This window comes from Schistocerca cancellata, chromosome 2, assembly GCF_023864275.1.
Source record: "Schistocerca cancellata isolate TAMUIC-IGC-003103 chromosome 2, iqSchCanc2.1, whole genome shotgun sequence".
Lineage (NCBI taxonomy): Eukaryota > Metazoa > Arthropoda > Insecta > Orthoptera > Acrididae > Schistocerca > Schistocerca cancellata.
Window position 1 is genome coordinate 565,267,061 of NC_064627.1, and position 25,734 is coordinate 565,292,794.

At 45.5% G+C, this 25,734-nt stretch overlaps 1 protein-coding gene across 1 annotated transcript in view; it reads left to right on the top strand.

The window, feature by feature from the left end:
- The first annotated feature begins 1,498 nt into the window (after positions 1-1,498).
- LOC126156485 (uncharacterized transmembrane protein DDB_G0289901-like) overlaps positions 1,499-25,734 on the top strand; it is a 455,508-nt gene continuing 431,272 nt past the window's right edge. The window contains exons 1-2 of the mRNA XM_049916313.1: positions 1,499-1,729; positions 1,788-1,855. Of these exons, the coding sequence (XP_049772270.1) occupies positions 1,499-1,729; positions 1,788-1,855 (299 nt within the window). The remainder of the gene's footprint in view (positions 1,730-1,787; positions 1,856-25,734) is intronic.

Consider the following 25,734-nt stretch of genomic DNA (forward strand, 5'->3'; position numbering starts at 1 on the left):
TCGGGCATGGATGTGTCTGGTGTCCTTAGGTTAGTTAGGTTACGTAGTTCTAAGCCTAGGGGACTGATGACCTCGCATGTTAAGTCCCATAGTGTTTAGAGCTATTTGAACCATGCATGTCTCCATGCTTGCATCCCACATTCTGGCAGTTACACCGGTTATTAATATATCAGCATTTCATATTTGCAATGCCTTATCTCGCGTTGACATCAGCCTGTGACCTTGCAATGTTAACCACATAATATAATACCTAGATAAATGTATTTCCGAAATTTCATTACTCTACATTAATTACTTTTTGGAGAGGCGAATGTTTTTCAGTGTAGATGTGGATTTAGTAGGCTTACTGAAAGTTTACCGTCTTACCTCCTTGCCTAGGGACGCCAGATGAAAGTCGATGTTGTCAAGCCCTGAATCAAAATTGCGCAACGGATAACTTGGGAGAGGAGCTTGAGGGCGCTACCTAGAGAGCGTGTCATTTCTGAACGATACTAGGCAAGGGGCTGGAGGGCTCACACGCTGTCCTATTTATTTTAAACATTATCACTCGACTTTACAGCGATAGCAGCAATTGTTTCACTTTACATATATTACAATCTTACAACTTATAGCTCGGTTATATTATATACTAATCTGCACGCACATTTCTACGGGTAAGACGGAATTGCGTTGGCCAAATGTGTACCACCAAAGTCTCCCAATATTTTACATAGGACATTCACTATGTGAGGAGGATAACGGACAAACTGGGGACCAGATACTTTAACACAGGGGGTCAAATTTCCGAAATTAAACGAGCACAATCCGAATCTGGAAATAAAAGAATTAGTACAAATATTCAAATATCTCTCTTCCATGCGTGAACATTGAGACAGACGCACTGAGGGCACGTCTGCTCACTTACCCGTCTTCTGTAACCCTCCCAGAATATGGCGGGCACCCGGAGGTCTTCCTGGGCCCCGGTGGAGAGGGTGGTCGAACCACTTGGCCGTGACCAACCTCTCCACCCCAAATCTTGTGACACTGGAAAGTCTTTGACTTTTACCTGCCTGTGCTGCTTCTCTGATCCCCTAGCCAGGAGTAAGGTTGGCACTACTATACTACAGAACTACCTCCCAACAAAGGTTTGGCCACGCTTTACGGAAAGGTGTGAGGAGGATTAGGAAAGTTCATGTAGAGATTCACATCCACGTACAAGAAATGCATAATACACGACACATATAAATACGTATTATGAAGCCTGACACATTTCTTTCCACCCGTCCACATGGGTTCTGTTGCACCCGCAGCCGGTCGCGTCGTGTAATAAAATTGATTGCGGTGCGAGCGAGCAGCGAAACCTGCTGCTTATAGAGCGGAAAGTACTGTACCGTTTCATTACCACTAAATACTTAGGAAGTGACACCCCCAGACGTTCATCACTGGTCTTGTAATCGTATGCTATCGAGTTCTTTCCATTGTTGTAGGCAGTATTTTACATTTATCCACACTGACGACGATGCCGCTAATAGCTGGTAGGTTGGGGAAAGTGTCTGTGATGCGGGACAGGGGCCGAACCCCACGTGGCAAAGGAGGGAACTGGGCGCTGAGCGGCGGGTTCGCGGCGGCCGTGGGAGTGTCCTGCGCGCAGGCGAGTTGTGATTCGCGGGCAGCCTTCGGCAGCCGGCGGCGCGGTCCGTTGGCCGCGGAAGAAGCGGCGCACGGCGCGCCGGGCTGCCGACGCACAGGCGCAGGTTTGCCAACCTGGGGAGGGGGGCGGCGGGCGCTCGCTATAAGTAGATGAGTAGCGGGCGCGCGCGCACACGCGTGCAACATCCCACCTGCCGCACAGGGGCACCAACACCACCATACACTGGTGAGTACCGCACTCTCCTTACGGCCCTCGCCGTTACCCAGTAATTTCGCAAATTTTCAGCACCTGCCACTGGTCTCTGTTGTGGTTCCAAATAGCGACCAAAACGACGATGCTGGTTATTTTCTGCGTCGTGATACTTATTAACAATCACTTTGGATCAAATTTCATGTAATCTGGAAGACAACTTCTGGCAAGGATCGTTCTTGACATCTGTGTCATAACAGTAGATACAACAATAAACAGCACTCTTTGTGGTTAAACTGTAATGTCCTAGACCTCTAAAATGTATATTTTTGCCTAAAATGGGATACTGCAACAGAACAGTCCTATAGGGACACCTATTTTGACTCCCTCCTCCATTTTATTATTCAAATTCTTTTGTACAAAATTTATTCAAGTATGTTTCGAAATATCTGCAATGTGAACACTGTCCGTGGATTATTACAAATTGAATCGTGTGTTGTGCTTCGATAATGGGCTGGTTGTTTTCAGTGAGTGCCTACGTTATAAACGAAACGCTGACTCATTTCGATCACGATGAGGGATGAATGGACCAGTGTGTTCGTGAATCAACTAAAACAGAATTCACCTAAAGTAAAGTAAAGAAACCTTGGCAAAACAAAAGGCTAATTGCAGGGCACGAATTCCAACCCTAGTTTCGACATCGAGTCCAGTGAGTCAAGTACTGCACCATTCTACTCGGTCGTCAGGTAGCGCAAAGACACAGGGCTCCTGTTCGCCGAGATCCAAGTTAAAAGCTACAGTTAGCCACCGCTATGCTCGCTTCCAGTATTCCTCCAGAATCCAGTCCAGTTGGTCTTCCAGGTCCTTACTTCAGAAGCGAGCTACAGTCACGCTTTTGCAACCATATTCTGCTGCCCCATTCCAAATGTCTTCAGTGTCGATAGAACGTAAATTTTAAGGAGTCAAATTTTCTCTCAGTTAAAAATGTTTCAGTACATTGGTACTGAGTCTATTTGAAGTGACAACTGAGAAATCTGTGCCAGTATCAGAACTAAAACATAATTTCCTGTTTTTCGTTAGAAGGCGTCTTACCATAAAGCTACGTCAGCACGCCCCGTGGTTCGATCCAAATTCTCTGTGTCACTCGGTGTTCTGTCCTGTGTATCGAATACGTTTGAGTGGTAGACTTTTTATTGATTTCAAAACAAAGCGTTTTGATTTGAACCGTTCTGAAGAGAGCGTCTGTGGTGTGAGCGCGTTTTAGCTGTTGTCCATCTCTCACCAATGTAATTAACGAAAGATTTTATTGCTCAGAATTTTATAGGAAAATTAAAGTTATCTTGTCGTTTTGTGAAGCTGGCATTCTTATATTTAGCACGATCAGTATGTATATTAGACACTAAATGTCAAGTACAAACTTTTATGTTCCCCTCTATATTTCTTAAGCGGACCTGCAAGTGAACAGGTAGCGTTTTCATCCTGTACTTTGACAATACATTGCTCTTGATGTATAACAGCAGCGGCGTTGAAGCTTTATGTCAACACAACATTAGTAAGCATTATTTAAAAAATATCTATTTCTCTATGATAATTTAATTATTGCAACAATTTGTGTGCAAGATGATTTTTGAATGCCCATGTAGTTTACAGTACCGTTATCTCTAGCATCATGCGTGTAATATCGCTCAAACTGTGGCAGAGTGGTCTCACCATCCTTAGAAGTGTGATATGCCTCGCATCTTGTGTTTTAGAGTATAACTGGTGAATCAGCAACTTATTTCATCCTATCATTATGTTATTCAAGAATTACCTTCAACGATAATATGTAGTGTATCCACACGCTACAAAATGTGAGGCGTAACATATTTTTCCATGGGTTTTGAGAGAAGTCTGCGACAGTTTGAATGATTTTACACGCATCAAGTCCGAGACGATAACTAAAACTACTCATGCATTCGAAATTTTTGTTTCGTAGACATATTTTTGTAATAATTTAACTATCGTAGGTATATATATAAAATTTTAATAATGCTTTATCCAGTGTAATGCGTGTTGACATAAAACCGCAACGTCCTAAGTGTTATGGATCAAGCGTAATGTATTCTCAAAGTATGGGATGAAAATACTGCCTCTTCATGTCCAAATCCTTTCAAGGTTATGTTCTAGAAACGTAACCCGATTTCGTTTGTTTTGACACTAAAAATGCTTTCCTCTTGCGTTGTCAAAAGTACTTTCTTGAGGTCAAACGAACTTACTGCATAAATATTTTTTTTTTAAATTTTCTAATTTTCTGCAAGCGCCGTTTTACTGTGTGGTACTGTGAGGTATCGTTTGAGTCGATCAGTGTTAGAACAGGGCCACCTACATCGAAACCTATAAATCTGGGGGACTTTCGTGTGGTTTCTGCGTTAGGCTTCTTCGCAGTTTGTCGTTAGTGGGAAACTGTTGTGTACTGCTGTCATTACGGTAGTCCTCCACGGTTGCTCAAGACTGGCGGCAGGAAACCCAGCCGAGTGCTCGCGTAATGGCGCGTGGAACTGCCCGATCGCCTGCTCCACGCAAGAGAGCTGCGTGCCGGAGTCGTCTCACGCAGCCATCCAAGACTGCTACGCCTTGTACAGCTTATAGTGGAAGCGGTCACTGTGTCAGTACTCTTCAAGTCTAGCACCAACACTGATGCATTATCTGATTTGAGTTCAAAATGGACTGCCTGTGCCGTTTATATGAGAGAGTGACGTAGCTGTGACTACCTGACGATCTCGTAAGTCAGCATCTGCCACGGCCAGCTATTGTATGTCAAACAAGAGGAAAAGTATGTGGACTACTTCTGGCTCTACGTATAGGATGTAGCTGCCTCACTAACCACAACCTAAACAAACAGTATCTAAGTCATTTGCTGTCTCTGTAAAGCCTATGCAGATTTCACATTAATTGTCTTGTGAGTTATTTGCGGTACTAACGATGAACTCGTGGTGGTGCTTGTAAATGCACTTTTCGAGTGCGCCGACCGAGGCTTCACAAAACAGAGGGCTCGTCTTCCTGTGGGAGTGCTTTTACTGTTCGTGTTCTGCCGCTGTGATTTAGATCTCCTTTGGTTTCCATAAATGCCGGTATGCTTGTTTCGGTAAGGCTACAGCTGACGCTTTTCACCACTATAGATCTATTGGAGTTTGTTTAGCGTTTCTAACAACATTTTCAGGTAACTTAAATGAGTATCGTTGGAAGAATAGCGGCGTTGTTTTCAAGAAACACTGTCGTGTGAATTTAAAGAACGGTGTTGGAACAAATCTGTGTGTCTGCTACAACTTACATGTGACTCGTGTATGTATCCTGAGAATAAGATAACGGAGATTAGATCGCGTACATTGGCATATAGACATTTTCCTGCGCCCTGGAAGCTTCATCATAGACTGTGCAGGTGTGACGGCTGACAGAGTAAGTAAGTAGATGTAGAGATGGATGACATTGATTCATTTCTTTCTTTTTGGATCACAAATGTTCCGACTGCCTTGCTGCGAATGCACTTATGAAATTACGTATTCTAAATTTTGAAAAGTTAGGCCAAACGACGCAGGCCAGTGAGGTTAGAAAACGTTTCTGTGAACTGCTTTTCATATATGTCGGCAATCATTACGCTACAATAGGCGTAGGAGCATTTATGCTGCTACTGAGCTGTCACTTCAATAGGAGCGGCGAGAGGCGATATAGAAGTGGAGAACATTTTCTGCAGAACACTGCGATAGGACATTTTGTTGAAGTAGTTAGGCGTTTTTCCACATATCAGATGATTTACTCGAAGATCGAACTATATGGTTTTAAACCAAACTTCCACTTATAGCAAAAAGAGGGCACTTGCGTGAGGGTGGCGAATATCCGGATTCGAAAGCTTTTCGGGCACATGTTTAATCGGCCATGAAAAGAAAATCATTGATGCACGCACTTTACTGTAGAGTGACGGGTTCGTTCTTCATCTATTACAGGGCACTGTAGTTAGGAGTGCCACATTGAACGCTGAAATTGATGAAGCGAGCCTCTTCAGCTCTAACCGGTCACTGTTTACGTTAGTTACGTGTTACCGAGACTGGCATTAACAGGTTTAAAAACTCGGAACTTATTAAACAAATTTGAGAGTCAGCTGCATCCCGCTTCGACATAGGTTTCATTGCGACTGATGCTGAACTTTGTTTCACGAGTTGTAAGTTTCGAATATTGCAGTGGCAGTAGCCGTTAAACGTTACTCACGAAATAACTATATTTTAAAAAATAAATAAGCTATACAGATGAGTTTATTCGCAGAAACTCTTAATTATCGCAGACTTAAAGAACTTTTTCACTTTATTGATATGGTCCAGCATACTATGAAAGTAGCTGCTTCTGTAACAGCGCAGAAATGAATCAATCAGCGGCACGAACCGACGAAAATGAAAGAAATTACTGCACTATTGCTAGAGAACTAGAGATTATTGTGTTTCTGCTTACTCGTTACTCACACGCGCGTGCACACTTACTAATTAAAGAAGAATAATTTGGTTTTCTTTTAGCTTAAATAAAAATTTATTTTCTGTCTTTGATCAAACTTTCTTCTGTTGGTGAACCATTAAAAGGTAAACGAATAGCAGCGTTAACAACGAAAGTACTAGATGGCATTTATCCCTTTCCGTGAAAGGAAAGATCTATCGTTACTTGTTATCCGTTCATATCAACGAGAACTTAATACAAGGACACCTGTTTCTCCCTTCCGGTTTTATTTTAGCGCTGTCGTTTAGTGCGGACGGCGCTGCACGCAGGACACGGAGGATCGGTAACGGTGCCATTACAGCTGTCAGCTAGCGCAGACTGGTGGCGGCGGTCCTGACGCGTGCTGACAGCTGCGGACCTCCCGGTAAGCACCGCCAGCGCCGCCGCGGCTGCTGGAGGCAACGGCAGCGGCAGCGGCCGCGGCGCCCGCGAGGTTCAACGGCCGCAAGGTCGCCTCCGGAGCGCTGTGACGCTCCGGCCAAAGGCTGACGCCGCGCCGCGGTTGGACACTCAGCTACTAGTTGCAATTTCTACCATATAACAGGCACAGGAACTCCCCAATAGAGCACTCTTCGTTCTCTGTTTCCTGATTGTTGTTCCATCTTCTGTCCGCCTCCGTAGCTGATGGTCAGTGCGAATGAATGTCATGCGGGGGCCCCGGTACGATTCCCAGTATTTCGAGGACCTTTTACTTGGTGAGAGGACCAGTACAGGGTGCATTCAGCTTTGTGGGGCCAATTGAGGAACTGCTTGACCTTTAGTATGGGTTGGAAGGTCAGAAAAACCGACTACGAGCGGGAGAGCGGTGTGCCGACCACATGCCTCTCCATACGCTATCCAATGACAACACTGGCAGAGGATGACATGGCGGTCGGTCGGTCCCCACTGGCCCGTCTATGTCGGGGACGCGGATCTTTTTATTAACTATTCCATCTTCTGCGATTAATTCATACGCACGATACTCCGAAGAAAAGATAACTATCTTCTTAACATGCTACAAGCTTTGTAGTTCCTATCATGTATGAGTTGCACTTACTTTCTAATACTGCCAAGAAAATACTCAGATCCTGAACTAGGCGTGGAGTACGGGAAAGGGGGAGGGGGGACGAGTCACATTTTGCAAACAACAGTCGAAACATGCTACCAGTCGTTCAACTATTCAACGACAAAATCCGCTCCTCGCTCACAGAATCCTTCGAGAACCATTGTGTGAAGATCTTTATCGTTGGAAAGTCTGTGATTGCTGCGATTCACTTGCTCGACTACTTGGACATAGTCATCTGAGGAGTCCATGTCGACGGTCTTGCTCCACGATTAGCACCACCCACATCTTTGCATCCTCGGTGAAACTGCTGGCACCATACACTACCGCTAAACGCGACATGGCATTTGGTCCACATACCGGCAAAAGTTCCAGGCGAAAAGTGTGCAGTTTAGACGTTTTACTCGCGTAAATCGTACGGTCTCGTGTACTTCAACTTTCAATTACGTTTCCAGCTGCCTCGCTTTTTCATTCTCATATTGTGATGTACCTGTTCAGGGCACCGCAGCAGTACTATGTCTTCACGAAACCCAGAACACGCACCGCTCTTGTTGCGAAATGGTTTTAGCGTTGGACGACATGTTCAGTGTATTAACGAATAGACGTGTGGTTATTTCACGGAGACCAATGCAATACCACACATCATCCATGCTATCCTGGTAGTATTTACGAGTCCTTTCAGATGACTAAATAATCGATGCGCCACGTTTTAAATTACGAGAAATGGACTAGAGTGTATGCGACGATCAAATCGTGCCTCCCCCGTAGCAGCACCTGCGATGTCTGCATCGTACTGCGAGTACCCTGTACAGTGCTGTAGTTTTTCGCTCATATCATTCTCCTGAAAATGACGCGCTGGAAACATTTCGAAATGCTGCGGCAAGACGATGCTGCTTCTTTGCTGACCCGTTTTCTTTAGAAAAGATGCTTTTTCTGTGAACCCACTTACAGCCAGGTGTCAGGCTGGCCGTTTTATAAACGCGGAGGCCTTCAGCTGACGATCGCGGTCAGGAAGGGCAGGACATGTTCTGTCTCCTGACAATGCGCCACTCTTGTTGCGAAACGGTCTTACCTTTGGACGACAATGCAGTTTACGTTTTCAAGCACCTTGGTATCACGGTACGTCAGCTCCCACAAAATCAAAGGAGTGGTGAAAATCAAAATCGTAGCTACAGTATAACAGGACCACCGTAGCGGCATATGAGAGTCACTCGATCGTCTATTTTGTATCTTCCTACGATTCAGGTTGTGCCATACTTCTGTCTATGATTGCGTATGCCAAGCCTCTAGTGGCACTGAAGACGACTGACATGAGCGTTTACCGGTTGAATTAGTTATCACGCGTTTTTGTGCAAATGTGGAGGTGAACTTTCGTGAACTGACAATTTACTGGGAAGCCTGTGTTGTAGTTACAATGTTTTTATATTGTGTGCCACAAGTAGTGTGTAGAAAATCGTGAGGCAAGTGGCGTATCTTATTCGACAGTTTTAAGGCGGAATGGTAACTGTACTTAGAGCTGTAAAATTACCATAGACTATCAAAAGTAAGCGTACACTACGGTAGTTTGCCTAGCAGCTTTGGTCAGTTAAGGTCGTAACCGTGTTACCTATATGTTAGGAGTGTTGTATACCTATGAGGCGTTACCTCAAAACGAATACTTTCTTTATGCATGTGATCAGTGTCTTACTAGAGTCTCTTAAAAACGGAAAGTGATGAACTGTCTAGAAACCGAATGAGGATGTATAAAGGGCGAGGTTCTACCAATTTATCCTCCCATCAGTTACTTAAAAATAAACTGTATGTACAGCAAAACTGAAATTATCAGTGTTTAATTCCGATTTTATTCGAAAACTGTCGATTTATAACGTGAAACAGTGTGATGTTGTTGTAAGAATAAAGAAAACAATACCGGTTTACCACATAGCGCTAGAAAATGCATTTTGCACAACATAAAGGTAAAATAAAAGAAAAAAAACGCAAAACAAAAATATATCCAATATCGCTTCAATACTTCGTCGAACTTATATAAAACATGTTTGTGTTATTCATAAACAATTTTTGCGCTCATCAATAACAACAGGAAAATCTGGCCTTTGATCATGATGAAGAATGCTCTACTGAGGGCAAAATAACAGCAGTAGTTATATATGTTTTCTTATGTTTGTGCATGTAAACTGTATATGCATCAAAGGTAATTGCTTGGCTACATAAAAGCGCCGAAGTTACGCGATCAACTGGTTCTTATTACTTATGGAATGCAATTCATATTCTATAAGGATGTAAAATACACAATGTAACACTGCACGATGTGAAGCTCTAATTATGTGCAAAACGAACAAAAACAAAACAAACAAAAAAAGAGAAGTTGTCAGCACCCAAGTTCTCTCTTAGACATTTATTTATGTTTCTTCCCCTACCAATGCCATCAATACTGTCGGTAACCCTACCATTTACTATGTCATTTATGTACTGTACCAGGACTACCAAACCGTAGTTTTGGTAGAGCGCAACTCTAGCTGCACTAAATTAACAAATGGAACGATAATTAGCAATACTTGGAACTTCGAGCGGAGGTCGTCTCTGATTAAGATAGGAAAACTTTAGTGAATTCAAAAATGTTAATTTATGTGAGTGAACTTTTCTTGAATATTCTGATTTGTTAGTACAGTAAACTTTCATTTATCAGCGTAATTACTGACTCCTTTTGGTTATAAATGGAGAGTTAAAACATTTTGTTCCAGTTCGGGTAGCTGCCTTGTGAACTGGAGACAGATAACGCTGTACTTTATACTGGATGTTGATTCGACCATCGTCAGTCACCAGTGATGTATCTCGTTGCTCTTCAGGACGTGCTGTATGTCCGTCAGTGACCGGGCACGCTAAGCCTCGGATGTCACTGAAGACGTACTCCATGAACTTTCCATAAAAATGTCAGTTAGAGAACTCATAAATTCTGACTTCTACACTTTTTCTAACGGAACGGAGGGTAGATTCCGACCTCTCAACTCTTTAAAGCTACATAATTTTCTCGCAGTTTGGTACAGCTTCATGCACTACTGGCCATTAAAATTGCTACGCCACGAAGATGACGTGCTACAGATGCGAAATTTAACCGACAGGAAGAAGATGCTGTGATATGCAAATGATTAGCTTTTCAGAGCATTCACACAAGGTTGGCGCCGATGGCGACACCTACAACGTGCTGACATGAGGAAAGTTTCAAACCGATTTCTCATACACAAACAGCGGTTGACCGGCGTTGCGTGGTGAAACGTTGTTGTGGCCTCGTGTAAGGAGGAGAAACGCGTACCATCACGTTTCCGACTTTGATAAAGGTCGGATTGCATCCTATCGCGATTGCGGTTTATCGTATCGCGACATTGCTGCTCGCGTTGGTCGAGATCCAATGACTATTAGCAGAATATGGAATCGGTGGGTTCAGGAGGGTAATACGGAACGCCATGCTGAATGCCAACGGTCTCGTATCACTAGCAGTCGAGATGACAAGCATCTTATCCGCATGGCTGCAACGGCTCGTGCAGCCACGTCTCGACCCCTGAGTCAACAGACGGGGACGTTTGCAAGACAACAACCATCTGCACGAACAGTTCGACGACGTTTGCAGCAGCATGGACTATCAGCTCGGAGACCGTGGCTGCGGTTACCCCTGACGCTGCATCACAGACGGGAGCGCCTGCGATGGTGTACTCAACGACAAACCTGGATGCACGAATGGCAAAACGTCATTTTTTCGGTTGAATCCAGATTCTGTTTACAGCATCATGATGGTCGCATCCGTGTTTGGCGACATCGCGGTGAACGTACATTGGAAGCGTGTATTCGTCATCGCCATACTGGCGTATCACCCAGCGTGATGGTATGGGGTGGCATTTCGTTACACGTCTCGGTCACCTCTTGTTCGCATTGACGACACTTTGAACAATGGACGTTACATTTAAGATATGTTACGACCCGTGGCTCTACCCTTCATTCGATCCCTGCGAAACCCTACATTTCAGCAGGATAATGCACGACCGAATGTTGCAGGTCCTGTACGGGCCTACAGAAGATGTTCGACTGCTGCCCTGGCCAGCACATTCTCCAGATCTCTCACCAATTGAAACCGTCTGGTCAATGGTGGCCGAGCAACTGGCTCGTCACCATACGCCAGTCACTGCTCTTGATGAACTGTGGTATCGTTTTGAAGCTGCATGGGCAGCTGTACCTGTACACACCATCCAATCTCTGTTTGACTCAAGGCCCAGGCGTATCAAGGCCGTTATTACGGCCAGAGGTGGTTTTTCTGCGTACTGATTTATCAGGATCTATGCACCCAAATTGCGTGAAATGTAATCACACGTCAGTTCTAGTATAATATATTTGTCCAATGAATACCAGTTTATCATCTGCATTTTTTCTTGGTGTAGCAATTTTAATGGCCGGTACTGTAGTTACTTTAGACAGCGGCACAGTGGTGCACTGTACCGCCCATCCCGCCTGCCCAGAGAGCACCCCGGTAAGGCCCGCGCCGGCAGCGGTGCGTGTCGTGGTCAGTGGCCACTCTGGCCGCCTTCCCATCGGCCGGCCGGTCGCCGGTCTGTGGCCGACGGTCGGCGGACAGCCAAGCGAGCCAGCTCCAGCGCAGGCGTATTCGGCGCACGCACGTGCGTACGTCAGCGTACGCCGCGACCTGCCCGAGCCGCGCCGTTCCTGCGTACGGCGCGGCAGGGCGTGGTGCGTGTCACTCGGTATTTGGGACGACGGCTCGCCGCTTCTCGGCCGTCACGAACCTGCGAGCTCTTTACTTCGCTCTTCCCTAAACTACCAGACGAAAATGGTCCTACTGATGTATAGAGAAACTCTAGTACGTGACCCCTCTAATTTTTTGTTCTATATTTCACGAAAGAGCAGCATTTCAGATCACTAGGTTACCATAACAAACTATGCTCTCGCTTGCAATTTCAGGGAGGAAATTCAGCGTGAGGTTCCCGCTCGTTGAACCAGGAAATCAGTGGTGGCCCTACTGCATTGGTGACTTATCGTCTCACGCACCGTCAGTGTAGCATCAATACGTGTTCATGTGAATGGCAATCGGACGACGTCTTTGCATCTGCCGAAGACGATGTCTTCTCTTGTGTAGCGGAAGTGTCTTATATAATAAACCGTCCAGTAAAAATAAGCGGAAAATCAACATAATTCAAACAAGGCGGAGATGCCATTATCTTGTTGTCACTGCCAAGACATTGTCGCCGAGTAAAACTACGCACTTACAGACAATACTATTATCTTCTTTTTTTAAAAAAGGAATATTTGACTATTGGAACAGTATGTATAAATTTCCAAATCCATTGCCGATAGTAAAAACTCGTTTCTTACAATGGCGTTGCCTGAGTCCGCCTGCAGCTCAACTAACTATGCTCGGAAGCGTAATTTCAAATTTAACCATTCTGTTACTAATTCGACCACTTGCAGCTTCAATCGGGGTTAATTTCGTCTTAATGCTCCAGCGGTTTGTCAATTTAATTGACAAACATTGTAGCTCTGCTTTCTGTCTCTTCCACCATCACAAGATCATTTCAAAATTGAGTTCTCAATTTATCTGTTGTGTGTTATCAAAGGTAGCCTGCTCCACTGCCAGCCGCTTATCGGAAAGAGAAGCTTAGTACCGACAAGATGGTTTGAAGAGCACAAATCCGCAGTATATTCTCTAAAAATTACATAAATTTATCGGTGTTACAGTTTTGCATCAACATCCATAGTCTGAAATCCACTGCGAACTGCATGACAAAGGATACGTCTTATTGTACCTATTTCTTTCGCATATGGCTCGCAGGAAGAATGATTATTTAAAAGTCTCCGCGTGCGGTGTTTCTGCTCTTTCCCTTGCAATTCCTCTTGGAGCTATAAATAGAGGGTTGTAGTACATTCCTAGATTAATTACTTAAAGGTCGTTCTTGAAAATTTGTAATTAGGCTTTCAGTGGGTGGTTTGCGTCGATCTTCAAATGCCTCCAATTTCTTTCCCTTCAGCATCTGCGTGACATTCTCCCAAGTGTCATCAAATCTTTGTGCATTCGTATTACCCTTCTTCGTATGTTCAGAATCCCCTGTTTGTCGTATTTGGCATAGGACCCACACACTTGGGCAATATCCTCGGATACGTTACACGAGTATTTTGTAATTAATGTCCCGGGTATGTAATTATTCCAGACTATTAGTCCACCTCCTCCTACCCCGCTCTCTATCTGTCTGCCATTCGCACCTCTTTCTGTTCATCTGCACCTCCCTGCTCTCTCTGTCTGCTCCTCACCTCTTTCTATGTCTCATTCTCCATCTACTCCTTCCTTCTCATTCTCCATCTACTCCTCCCCCTCTATCTCTTCTTTTCCTCTCTCTCTGTTCATGTCCTCTTCCCCCTCTCTCAATTCTTTCCTTCTGTCTCTGTCCATCTCTTCTTCCCTTTTCTGCCCACTTCCTCTCCCTGTCTCTCTGTGCATCTCGCCGTCATCCACTTCTCTGTGTCCATTTTCCCCTCCCCCTTTCTTTGTCCACCTTCTCTTCCCCACATCTGTGTTCATCTCTTCCTCCCTACTCTCTGTCTGTCCATCTCTTCCTACCCCTGTTCTCCCTCTCCACCTTCTTATGTCCACCCCAATAGGAAGTAGCTGCTTCTTACCCCCACAGTGCGTCTTGATGTGACATTTTTGTGTCAAAAGCCCGAATAGCCAACCTTTTGCAGTACGGATCGCTGTGACACCTGCAGGAGAAGAGTCAGTGGAGTTCTGGAAGGCACTGACAGGGATGTGAAGCCACGCTGATTACAGTGTCGTGACCAGCTGCGCTACGTTTCTCGGTTGAGGGCACATGGTGCGAGCAGCTCAATCAAGGTGGTCCCACAGATACTCAACTGGGGTTAAATTCGGGTAGTTTGGTGGCCAGGGGAGTACGGTAAACTCACCGCGGTGCTCTTCAAACTTCGCATGTACACTAAGAGTTGCGTGACACATTGCCTTACCATGCTGGTAGATACTGTCGAGCCGCGGAAAGAAAACTGCGTTTAGCGGTGGACGTGATCCCTAAGGATAGTCCCGTACTTGTGGTGCTCTCTTGTGCCTTCCAGAATGACGAGATCACTCAGGAAATTCCACTAAAACATTCTTCAGTCCATAACGCTCTTTACTCCTGTCTAGACCCTTCCGACGGTTGTTGTAGGCTGTCGGCTTTCAGACGTTTCATGCCGTACACGCCAACGGCCATCTGTCCGACGGAGCATAAAAAAGTGATTCATCTGAAAAGGTCACCTGTCTACACTCCGTGGACGTCCAGTTGCGGTTTTGCGCTCCAATTCCAGCCTTCATCGCCGATGAACAGCAGTCAGCGTGGGTGCGTGAACGAGGTGCCTGTTGCGGAGGCCCATACGCACCAACGTTCGTGGACACTCGTTGGGGAGACACTGTTGGTAGCCACTTAGTTCATCTGGGCGGTCAGATGCTGAACAGTTGCACGCCTGTTCGTCCGTACACATCACCACAGCTGTCGTTTACCTCTGACATCTATGGCTCCTGATGCACCAGATTTGCCTCTGCACTGGTTTTGGTTAGCGCCATTTTTCAACCACGGCGGTACGCGAGTGGTTTACAAACTTAGCCGTTGAAATGTTATGATAGAGAAGAGTCCAAATTTTCGACAGAGAAATGAAATGAGGATAGGAATCGATGTGTCCCATAATTTAGACGTTTTGTAAAGGTAGGTTTCGTTTTCTCTTCCTCTACTCTCTTTCCTACTATGTGTGATGGAAACTTGGTGGTGGGAGGGGATGGGAAGGGGAGATAGGAGGGGGGAGGGGGTTCAGTTGCGCTCGTAATCACTCCACTGTTGTAAACGATCACATTTTGGTGTAGTGCGGTTGGAATCACCGACTGGCACTCAGATTAAGGTTTTCCGTAAATTCCCACTGTGACTTTAGACGTATGCAGTGACGGTTTCTTCGAAGAGACGACAGCCGATTTACTTTCATATTCTTATCCAGTCCGAATTTGTGTTCCGTCTCTAATGACATCACCGACGGGATTTTAAGCTTCCTTCGTTGAAATTATGGAATTTGAAGATTCCGGGTTAGAATCCCATGCTCACACACACAATTTTAATCTGCCATTGAAACGCTATGGTTATCACAATGTTCATTTCTGGCGGAAATAGTGCAAATAAGAAGTATATCATAACGATCCGCGTAGACATCATTCTCATAGAGAAACCAGAGGCCTAAGTCGTGTTCATGAACGGCACTAATAGCGCCCTACAATCACTCCTAAACCTCAACCACGACGAACAGGATAAGACACGTTTGAGACATTGAGTATATTCAGTTACTGCTTCTCGTTTTTATTCTGAACCCTACTAGCGTTTCGGTAGTAATATTATCTACTGCATTTCAATGTTTTTACGCCACTGAAAATACTCGTGGCGCGCAAATATTTCATCTATTTGATGGATAGGTTAAGCGCCATCTTGCTTGCATAACTAAATAAAAACACTTTTTGTATGTTGTCATAGTCGTACCACAAGTGTCTGTCACTTCTTGCTCTTCTTCTTTGATGCATACCTTGCGATAAGTATCAATTGGGGGCGTCCATTTCGTCTGCCCTGTTCTCTTCCTTAATTGCTGGTAATTTGATCAATTCCTGTCTTCGAGCAGTCCTAATCTTCTTCATTCTCTGCCTCTCTTTCCTATACTTTTACTTTTAACAATGGTTAGCTATAGGGAGCATTTTTGCAATATATATCCCAGCCACATATTGTGAGGAAACTGCGTGGTAACTTGAAAATCGTAAAACATCATCTTAACTATGAAAAGGAAAACAACTCGGGCATATTTATACGAGCCACAAATACGTGCATCGACTTCTTTCATCAGTGGCACACCATCATGTGGCCACGCTGCAAGTCTCTGGAGTTTTCTGCGACCTCGGACCCTGTCCGCACGTTCCAGACAGCAGTTAGCGTGGCCGTGTATGCAGTACGCAGTAGCCTTCTCGGATGCATGCACGTGATCGTATAGTATATGTCTGCTCCTTCGTCTGATAGCTTCCTCATTACCTCTCTGACAGCGATGCGAGTTTTTCTGTCGTAATTCCCTTCATATGAGTCACATCCCAGACCTTGCGTCACAACTCACGGTAGGGGCACTGCGCTTCTACCATACAAACAAAGCCGCATGACCTCGTGGAAAATGCCAGTTTTCTTCATTGATCAAGAGTGCCAGTAAATTTTACCGTGATTCTTTGGTCTTGTTATGGAAAACTGTAGACGCCACAAACCGCAACACGCAACTAAACTGCCAGTGTTTCTTCTACTTTTCTTCTCTTTTTTTGAAAAGAAAAAAAGAAAGAAATACAAACAGTACGAGTAACAAAAGAACCTCTTCTTTGGCGATTGACCTTATCTCACTGCTTAGTTCGTAATCTCTTCCTAAATTATCTTAGACGCTCTACTATTTCCCTCCGGCGTCGACACTGAACTTAAGCACTGCTTCCAATGTACCCCTAAAGCTGGAACAAGACTCCATTTCGAACTGATCAGCAATTAATGCATTCTTCTTTTGTCAGTGCTGTTAGTTTGTGTCATGATTGTGGCACATGAAATCTAGATGTTAAGTTTAATTATTTTACGTACAATGCATTACTTTATGGCATTGAATGATGCGATAACGGTTAAAATTCGTCATAAATATAAGACGTAGCGAATATTCTGGCAAATACTAAGGAACATCGTCTCAGTTATAACTTTGGGATTATGAAGTGTCCATTTTACTCGCATAATACGAAAGGGAGAGGAACTCTTTGGAGTTTGGAATGACTGGAGAAGAACTAACAGTAAATTTAAGCACTGAATCGAACTGCAAAGAGCACCCATATGATCCAACTTAAAGATTGTATTAAAGCGATACGTAGTGTTCAATATCTCGTACTGACTGGCCAAGATCGGTACAGCCACAGTAGTCTTACCATCAACTTGTAGTACTTCCAGTACAGATTTTACACTGCTCATTTTCATTATAATGCATTTTTACATCTGAAATTTCCCAATTTGTTGTTATCACCGTTACAATGAGAGCGTGGTATACACTCGTCTCTGGAACCAAACAGCCAGGAAATCGTAATTAACAATGAATGCGATTCAGATTTGTTTGAAATGTACAACAAAATTAATCTTCTAGAAACATAGACTCTTAAATGCTCATTCTGCAACTAAAAAAGCAACCGCGTAAGGCAAAATACCATGTGTCTTCTGCTGCCAAACTACGTAATATTAAAGTATTATATGTGCATGTGCGTCATGAAATTTCGAGAAAGTTCTTTCCGGGAAGGGTAGGACAACGTATTACTTTCTTGCACATACTTCTCGCTAAATGACCACAACGAGAAAATTCTAGGTAATATAGAGACTTATCGACAGTCACTTTTCTCACCCGCCATTGGAGGAGGGGAGGGGAGGATAAGTTAATGGTACTAGAAGCCCCCTCCGCCACCCAACGTCAGATGGCTTACGCATTATTGATGTAGATGTAAAGTTTATGCATGGCCTACAAGCCCATCAAAATTACTTCTGTGTAGAGAGATAAAATAGAACTACGCCGTTACATATTATTTGCAGTGGTGAGTTTCGATTAATTATAGCCCTACATTCAGCATTCACGAAACTGATTGTAGGCTTATTCTCAACTCGAAATACAGATATCATTTCGCTAGATTCGTTTAAGTGGACACGAATACCACAATATTTCGAACTATTAAATATATTAAACGATGTAAACCGGCTGGCTATTAATTTATCGACTCAGTATTTTCGTTTATGTCAGTATATAAAATCACTTTGTTTTGTTTGAGTTGCTAGACTGAAACGACGAACTACTTCGAATAAATTTAGCAAAACGTTTTTTAGGTGAGTGTTTGCATTAAATCAAATCAGGCCATGACGAGAGGTTTCTTTTTGGAAAGATCATGTCAGATTGGTTCTCTTAATCCTCAACCACAGAGCTATCGATGTTGCGTTGAACTCTGTCTTTGCTGTCAGAACAATAGTGCCGGTTAGAGAAAGCATACACCAAATTTGGTGGATAATCGAGAGTGCTCCCAATCAAAACTTCTTCATTTGCAGCTTTTACGGTGGAGGAACAACTCCAAGAAGTCGGCATGCAAAAATCTTCCCTTGTGCACTCTCGTGCGAGGTCGCTATGTATTGTCTGAGACGGTTTTTGTACGGTGTGACTTTTCTCCGGCGGCCAAAGTCGGTGCACAGACAGCTGTTAATGAGATTTCGGAGCTGGCCGTGCAGGCAAATTGACGAGTACGTCGCGGCTAAGAGGCCGTTAACAAGCCGTTAATTGCTGCAGCATTCGGGAAGCGGGTTCAGCGGACGCGTCTCTTTGTGGTGGCAGCTAGCTGCTCCACTCTTGGCTGCCGCGCCGTGTGGTCCATTGTCGCGCGTCTGCAGACCGCCTTCCCAATGGGGAACCAGCAGGCCGCGAGCCGCGGTTCTGTAGGCAGGGGGGCTCTGGGTGCTGCACGATGTGTCGGTGCCTGCGATCAGAATCGGTTCACCAGACAAGGACGTTCCAGGAACAACTGTTCCACGAAGGGCGCCACAGTGAGTTGAGCCTCCGTGTTCCTTCTGTTTTGTATTCTCCGGCGGCTGTAGTTGTCCCGCTATTGATGCGCGCGCGTTTCATTGGCCCCGTTGGGATTTATTGTACAATTTCAAAAGGAATGCACCTTCCCAGGGACGATGTGCGCACGTTTCATTGACCCCGTTGGGATGTACTGTACAATTCCTACAGGAATGCAACTTCCCAAGCCGCGCGGGGTTGCCCCGCGGTCTGGGCGCCTTCTCACGGTCCGTGCGGCTCCCCGCCCCGTCGGAAGTTCGAGTCCTCTCTCGGGCATGGGTGTGTGTATTGTCCATTGCGTAGGTTAGCTTAAGTTAGATTAAGTAGTGTGTAGGCTTAGGGACCGATGACTTCAGCAGTTTAGTCCCCTAAGACCTTACTACAAATTCCCAAATTTTCCAGCTTCCCAGGGATAAGCAGTACCTATTTACACAACAACACAAGAACGTTACTTTTGTACGGTCTCTATCGAGGACTGTACCAGGGACTAGCATGTTCGTGAATCACGTAGATTCGATCAAAACCATTATCCACGTGCGGGTCAGAAGTCGAACTCGTAGAACGGTAGCGCTGTATTTGGGCATCTTCACAAAGACTTCAAAATTATGAAATCAACTGAACGAACGTGGTTGGAGGAAATTTTTTACGATCGTTAGCGTGATATTTGGTTACAACTAGTCACGAAGTAGAAGTACTGAAAGGATATTTCTTTCATCACACAATGTAACATTTGGATCTGTTGGAGACTACGAGAAACGAAACATGTGGCGAATTATCAGTGCTGAAACCTACAGGTGATCGGAATTGTTCGAGCCATATGATACACTCCTGGAAATGGAAAAAAGAACACATTGACACCGGTGTGTCAGACCCACCATACTTGCTCCGGACACTGCGAGAGGGCTGTACAAGCAATGATCACACGCACGGCACAGCGGACACACCAGGAACCGCGGTGTTGGCCGTCGAATGGCGCTAGCTGCGCAGCATTTGTGCACCGCCGCCGTCAGTGTCAGCCAGTTTGCCGTGGCATACGGAGCTCCATCGCAGTCTTTAACACTGGTAGCATGCCGCGACAGCGTGGACGTGAACCGTATGTGCAGTTGACGGACTTTGAGCGAGGGCGTATAGTGGGCATGCGGGAGGCCGGGTGGACGTACCGCCGAATTGCTCAACACGTGAGGCGTGAGGTCTCCACAGTACATCGATGTTGTCGCCAGTGGTCGGCGGAAGGTGCACGTGCCCGTCGACCTGGGACCGGACCGCAGCGACGCACGGATGCACGCCAAGACCGTAGGATCCTACGCAGTGCCGTAGGGGACCGCACCGCCACTTCCCAGCAAATTAGGGACACTGTTGCTCCTGGGGTATCGGCGAGGACCATTCGCAACCGTCTCCATGAAGCTGGGCTACGGTCCCGCACACCGTTAGGCCGTCTTCCGCTCACGCCCCAACATCGTGCAGCCCGCCTCCAGTGGTGTCGCGACAGGCGTGAATGGAGGGACGAATGGAGACGTGTCGTCTTCAGCGATGAGAGTCGCTTCTGCCTTGGTGCCAATGATGGTCGTATGCGTGTTTGGCACCGTGCAGGTGAGCGCCACAATCAGGACTGCATACGACCGAGGCACACAGGGCCAACAGCCGGCATCATGGTGTGGGGAGCGATCTCCTACACTGGCCGTACACCACTGGTGATCGTCGAGGGGACACTGAATAGTGCACGGTACATCCAAACCGTCATCGAACCCATCGTTCTACCATTCCTAGACCGGCAAGGGAACTTGCTGTTCCAACAGGACAATGCACGTCCGCATGTATCCCGTGCCACCTAACGTGCTCTAGAAGGTGTAAGTCAACTACCCTGGTCAGCAAGATCTCCGGATCTGTGCCCTATTGAGCATGTTTGGGACTGGATGAAGCGTCGTCTCACGCGGTCTGCACGTCCAGCACGAACGCTGGTCCAACTGAGGCGCCAGGTGGAAATGGCATGGCAAGCCGTTCCACAGGACTACATCCAGCATCTCTACGATCGTCTCCATGGGAGAATAGCAGCCTGCATTGCTGCGAAAGGTGGATATACACTGTACTAGTGCCGACATTGTGCATGCTCTGTTGCCTGTGTTTATGTGCCTGTGGTTCTGTCAGTGTGATCATGTGATGTATCTGACCCCAGGAATGTGTCAATAAAGTTTCCCCTTCCTGGGACAATGAATTCACGGTGTTCTTATTTCAATTTCTAGGAGTGTAGATAGCCAAGGAAGGCGATGAAGTTCATCCGTTAGTCAGGTAATGCCTGAACAGGACTAGCGGTGCGAATATGCATTACGTTACCTTGTAACACAGTGCCTTTCAGTACAGCAGAAAAAGAGCTAAAGTTACAAATTTCACTTTTATTTACTTGATGGCTAGTTTCGGGTCGAGACCCGTTTTCAAATCATCCAAATAGCCAAAATGGTACATTCCAAAATATAAGAATCAAGGTAACAAACATATAGGTGTAACAAAGTGAAAACGAACAGATACAGATTTCTTTGGATACTCTGTAGCTGTTCATTTGCATTTTGTTATACCTTTACTATCTAGACATGGTTCTTATATTTTGGGAAGTACCCTTTTGACTACCTGGATGATGTGAAAATGGGTCGATCCGGAAATAGTCATCAAGTACATACAAGTGAAATTTGCAACTTTGCCTGTTTTTCCAGTGAATTTTTTACAAAACTTGCGGCCCTGCAATTACTCCAGCAGCCTGTAAGTTCGTACACCGTGTCTGTGTCGGAATTACATGACAAATACATTTAAATTTTCTTGTCTAGTATGTTCGACATGAAGACTCAGGACATCAACGGCTACAGAGAATGATATGAAAATTTTATCAAATAAAAGTGCACCTGATGCTGAAATTCTATTAAAACGTCCATCTACTATTTGGTTTTCATTTTTGCTTGGGAGTAATAATATGGCAGATGGAAAACCATGAAAATGAAGGAAAAGGAAGGAAGGAATATTAGAGTTTAACGTCCCGTCCACATCGAGTTTATTAGAGACGGGCCACAAGCTTGGATTGTTTCAAGGATGGGCAACGAAATCGCTCGTGTCAAAAGAATAATCCCGGCATTTGCCTGGGACTGTTTCAATAAATCATGGAAAACCTAAATCTGGATGGTCGGACAAGGATTTGAACCGTCGTCCTGCTGAATACGAGTTCAGTTTAATAACTTCTGCGCCACCTCGCTCGTTACCACGAAACTGCAAATCGCACTCATAGAGAGCCTGTGTTACACTCACGAGGAGTGAAACGTTCCTATTGTGGCACAACCCAGCCACAGCAAAGGCACTGCGTATCATGCTGACGCTCTAATTATGGTAACTGAGTGTAGCAATTCCGTTGTAGAGTTTCGCCCATAGACGTCCTGTACGACATTACTGAAATAGGAATCAGTATCAGAAAGGTTGATTAACTTTTCACGTCCCGTAGACGACAGGAGGTATTTGCGGGCGGAGTACCAGCTCGGATTGCTGAGATATGGGGAATTATGGTGGTCGTCTTCTTTTCAAAGAAACGATCCCGGCTTTCGCCTTATGCTTTTTAGAGAAACCATGAATATCTCAGTCTGGATGGCGGGACGGGATTTAAGCAACCGTCCTCTCGAATTCCAGTGATCATTGTTGTCACATTGTTGTCATATACACAGAAGGAAGCGTGGCTTAAATACTGGTTTCATTGATAGTTACTTTACAGTAAGGCACGGTACCTCACCCACGAAACATTTATGTTTACAGCCGCTATATTTCGCGAGAACATGCAGCTGTACCGTGCGGCTTAATGGTGATGGTACCCTCTTGTGTAAAGTGTTCCAGAGGTAAAAGTGGCCTCCCACTCGAAAACTCCGGGCCGGGCGGGGATTGTTTACGAGGATGCTGTCTACAGAAAACACAAAGCTGGCGTTCTACTGTTCGGATCGTGGAATGGCTGGCTCTGAGCACTATGGGACTTAACTTCTGAGGTCATCAGTCCCCTAGAACTTAGAACTACTTAAACCTAACTAACCTAAGGACATCACACACACCCATGCCCGAGACAGGATTCGAACCTGCGATCGTAGCAGTCGCGCGGTTCGAGACTGTAGCGCCAAGAACCGCTCGGATAGGTAGATTAGAGAACTGCTGTCTTCAGACTGAGGACCACAGCAAGAAAAACAACAATCTATACAGCACTTTGTAGCCAATACTCTTGAATATCCTGCTAACTAAGGATTAATTTTCTTCGACTATCACTTCTGGGTTAAGATGTCTCTGCACAAGTCGTGTTACCTGCCACCATCGAGGGTACTGATGCCGTTGGGGCTCCAATATCCTGGTATTCCACTTCAAACGAACAACGCTCCCCCAAAGTGTCCTCATTAAAAGCTAGAGAGACTGACTTCAGTTCCACATCACTCACGGCATGAATGCACAAGTAATACACCGCTAACGCATAAAAGTTCTCTTCAACGGAATAACAAATGACAGTCCCAGAGCAAAGATTAAGTGTGTTCTCCATTTCATTACTCTGATAACCGTATGCATCCTTCAGTATTTCTCGACGTCCATTTGGTAATAGCGAAAAACGTATAACTTACTAGTATTTGTTATTTTACATTGTGCAAGGCAAAAATCTATTACTTACTAGTATTTCTCAATTTATATTGTTCGATTTTTAAGGCAGAAAATCTGCTTTACGCAGTCATTATTTAAGCAGTCATCGAATCGAGACATCGGACATCATTCCAGTGCCCCGATCGTGACTGCAAATGGGGCGCAACGCTTTGTTACGGAGATAGGCGAATATTCATGCGGCCGAGCGCACAGCGCGGCAGCAAGTCTCCGTGAGATTTCGGGAAGCGATATCGCGATCATTAGAGCTGGAGAACGAGGCTGGAGATGGTGCCCTGGGATTAGCGCGATGGGAGCGCCGCCTTTTATGGGAACAGTGCGGCTGCGCCGTGCGGCCAGTACATAGTATACCGACGACACGGCTGCCTGCTGACCGAGCGGCAAAAACCTGTCCATCCGGCAGGCCGGCCATCAGCGGACGCATCGCCGCAGAGGGCAGTCCGTCTGCAGCAACAGAGCCGCTCCAGGAATGTACCTCACGGAGAATGTCTCACGAGCGACGAGGATCCTCCAGTTACAGGGGCGGGCGTCGAACTTGCGCTACGGAGGATCAGAATTCCACCGTTCCTCCGTCCTCCGATTGTATCAGCCCCTTTCCGTAGAGCTACTACAAAGGATTACCAGTAACCCATAAAGAAAATATATCGTTTAACAGATGGCTCTGCTGACGATACGATAAGAAGCAATACCTAATTCCTAACTTTATGAAGCCATGGCTCTGTAGAAACGCAAGTAACCACAACGGTCGGTATGTCTAACATGAGTTGGTGTCTTCATTACTCAGTCGGTTGGTGCCACACTGCAAAATCGAAGGTCTGGATTTCGATTTCCAGGCTGCCCTAGGATTGTTTTCTTTCACTTACCGCTTCTCTCACGTATGAAAATGATCTGTTAATCTGAAAAATGAAATGTGGACTGGTTTTCGGAACCACGGCGGAGGACAAGATGAGCCATCTGTTGTCGGAGCACGCCTGCTGAAGCAGTGACGTGTGCTAACCTAAATTCGGTTAGAGGACAGCTTAACGTAGCCAACGCTCGCCGCACGCATTGATAAGGTGAAACCATCTTATAACATATCGTTTCCTGGCCGTCACTGTGTGCTAGCCCTCCTCGCTACCGTATTCGCCTCGGCTGGTTTCTCGTTGCAGGCGGAAGGGGTTTTTGATCGACCAGAAGATGATGGACGGGTCTTTTTCCTAATCCTTCTAATTGAGCTGTGGACGCAACCGACATCCGTGGCAGAGAGACTCTTAAAAGTCCTTTGAGGAAGCGACACCTTCTGAAACGTATTAGTGGGAGCAGGAAGTGACCAATGAAAGTGTTCACATTTTGCTCCTGACAGTGATTGGTTGGGAGGCTTAAATGTTAAATAATTTCTTGGAACATTTGAGAAACTCTCGAAATCAGGGAGTCGGCTGGGAGACCTCGCGTGCGCCATGGGGCGGAGCTGGTGTTTTGGTAGGGTTTTCCAGAAGTCGGGAGAAGGTGATATCTCGTGAGCAGCAGAGTTACTTCTCGCAGTACGGAAATTTGAGATATTCCCAAAGTGCATTCCCCTGTGCAGGCGTGGATGTTGGGTTGAACTTCCCGGTGTGACTATTGCGTTGAAGTGTACACGTGTTTGGTACGCAGAGTCCTTGCAAACACGTAGCCAGTAGCTAACTGGACAGACGTGTTTAGGGGAATGACATGGCACTGAGGAGGTTTAGTAGAAGCCTATAAATTATATTTGTCTCTGTGCACATTTGAGAGTGGTGTGGTTCTTTCCCTGCTGGCTTTTCAACTGATTTCCGGTTTTCTTGTCCTGGTGATTATGGGCAAGAGTTGTTAGTAGTCAGTTGGAGGCAGTTTAATGAACTGGTAGTGGTGAACATATTCCAGTCCAGCGGTCGGATATCGGAGTCTTTTCTGAGACTACATAGCTACAGTGTTTTTAATTATTTCTCAGTGTCAACGTTTTTTGATGCAGGATCAGAAGCCTGTTTTAATAATTCACGAAGCGTTGATTAACGAATCTGTCACAGTTGCAGTACGT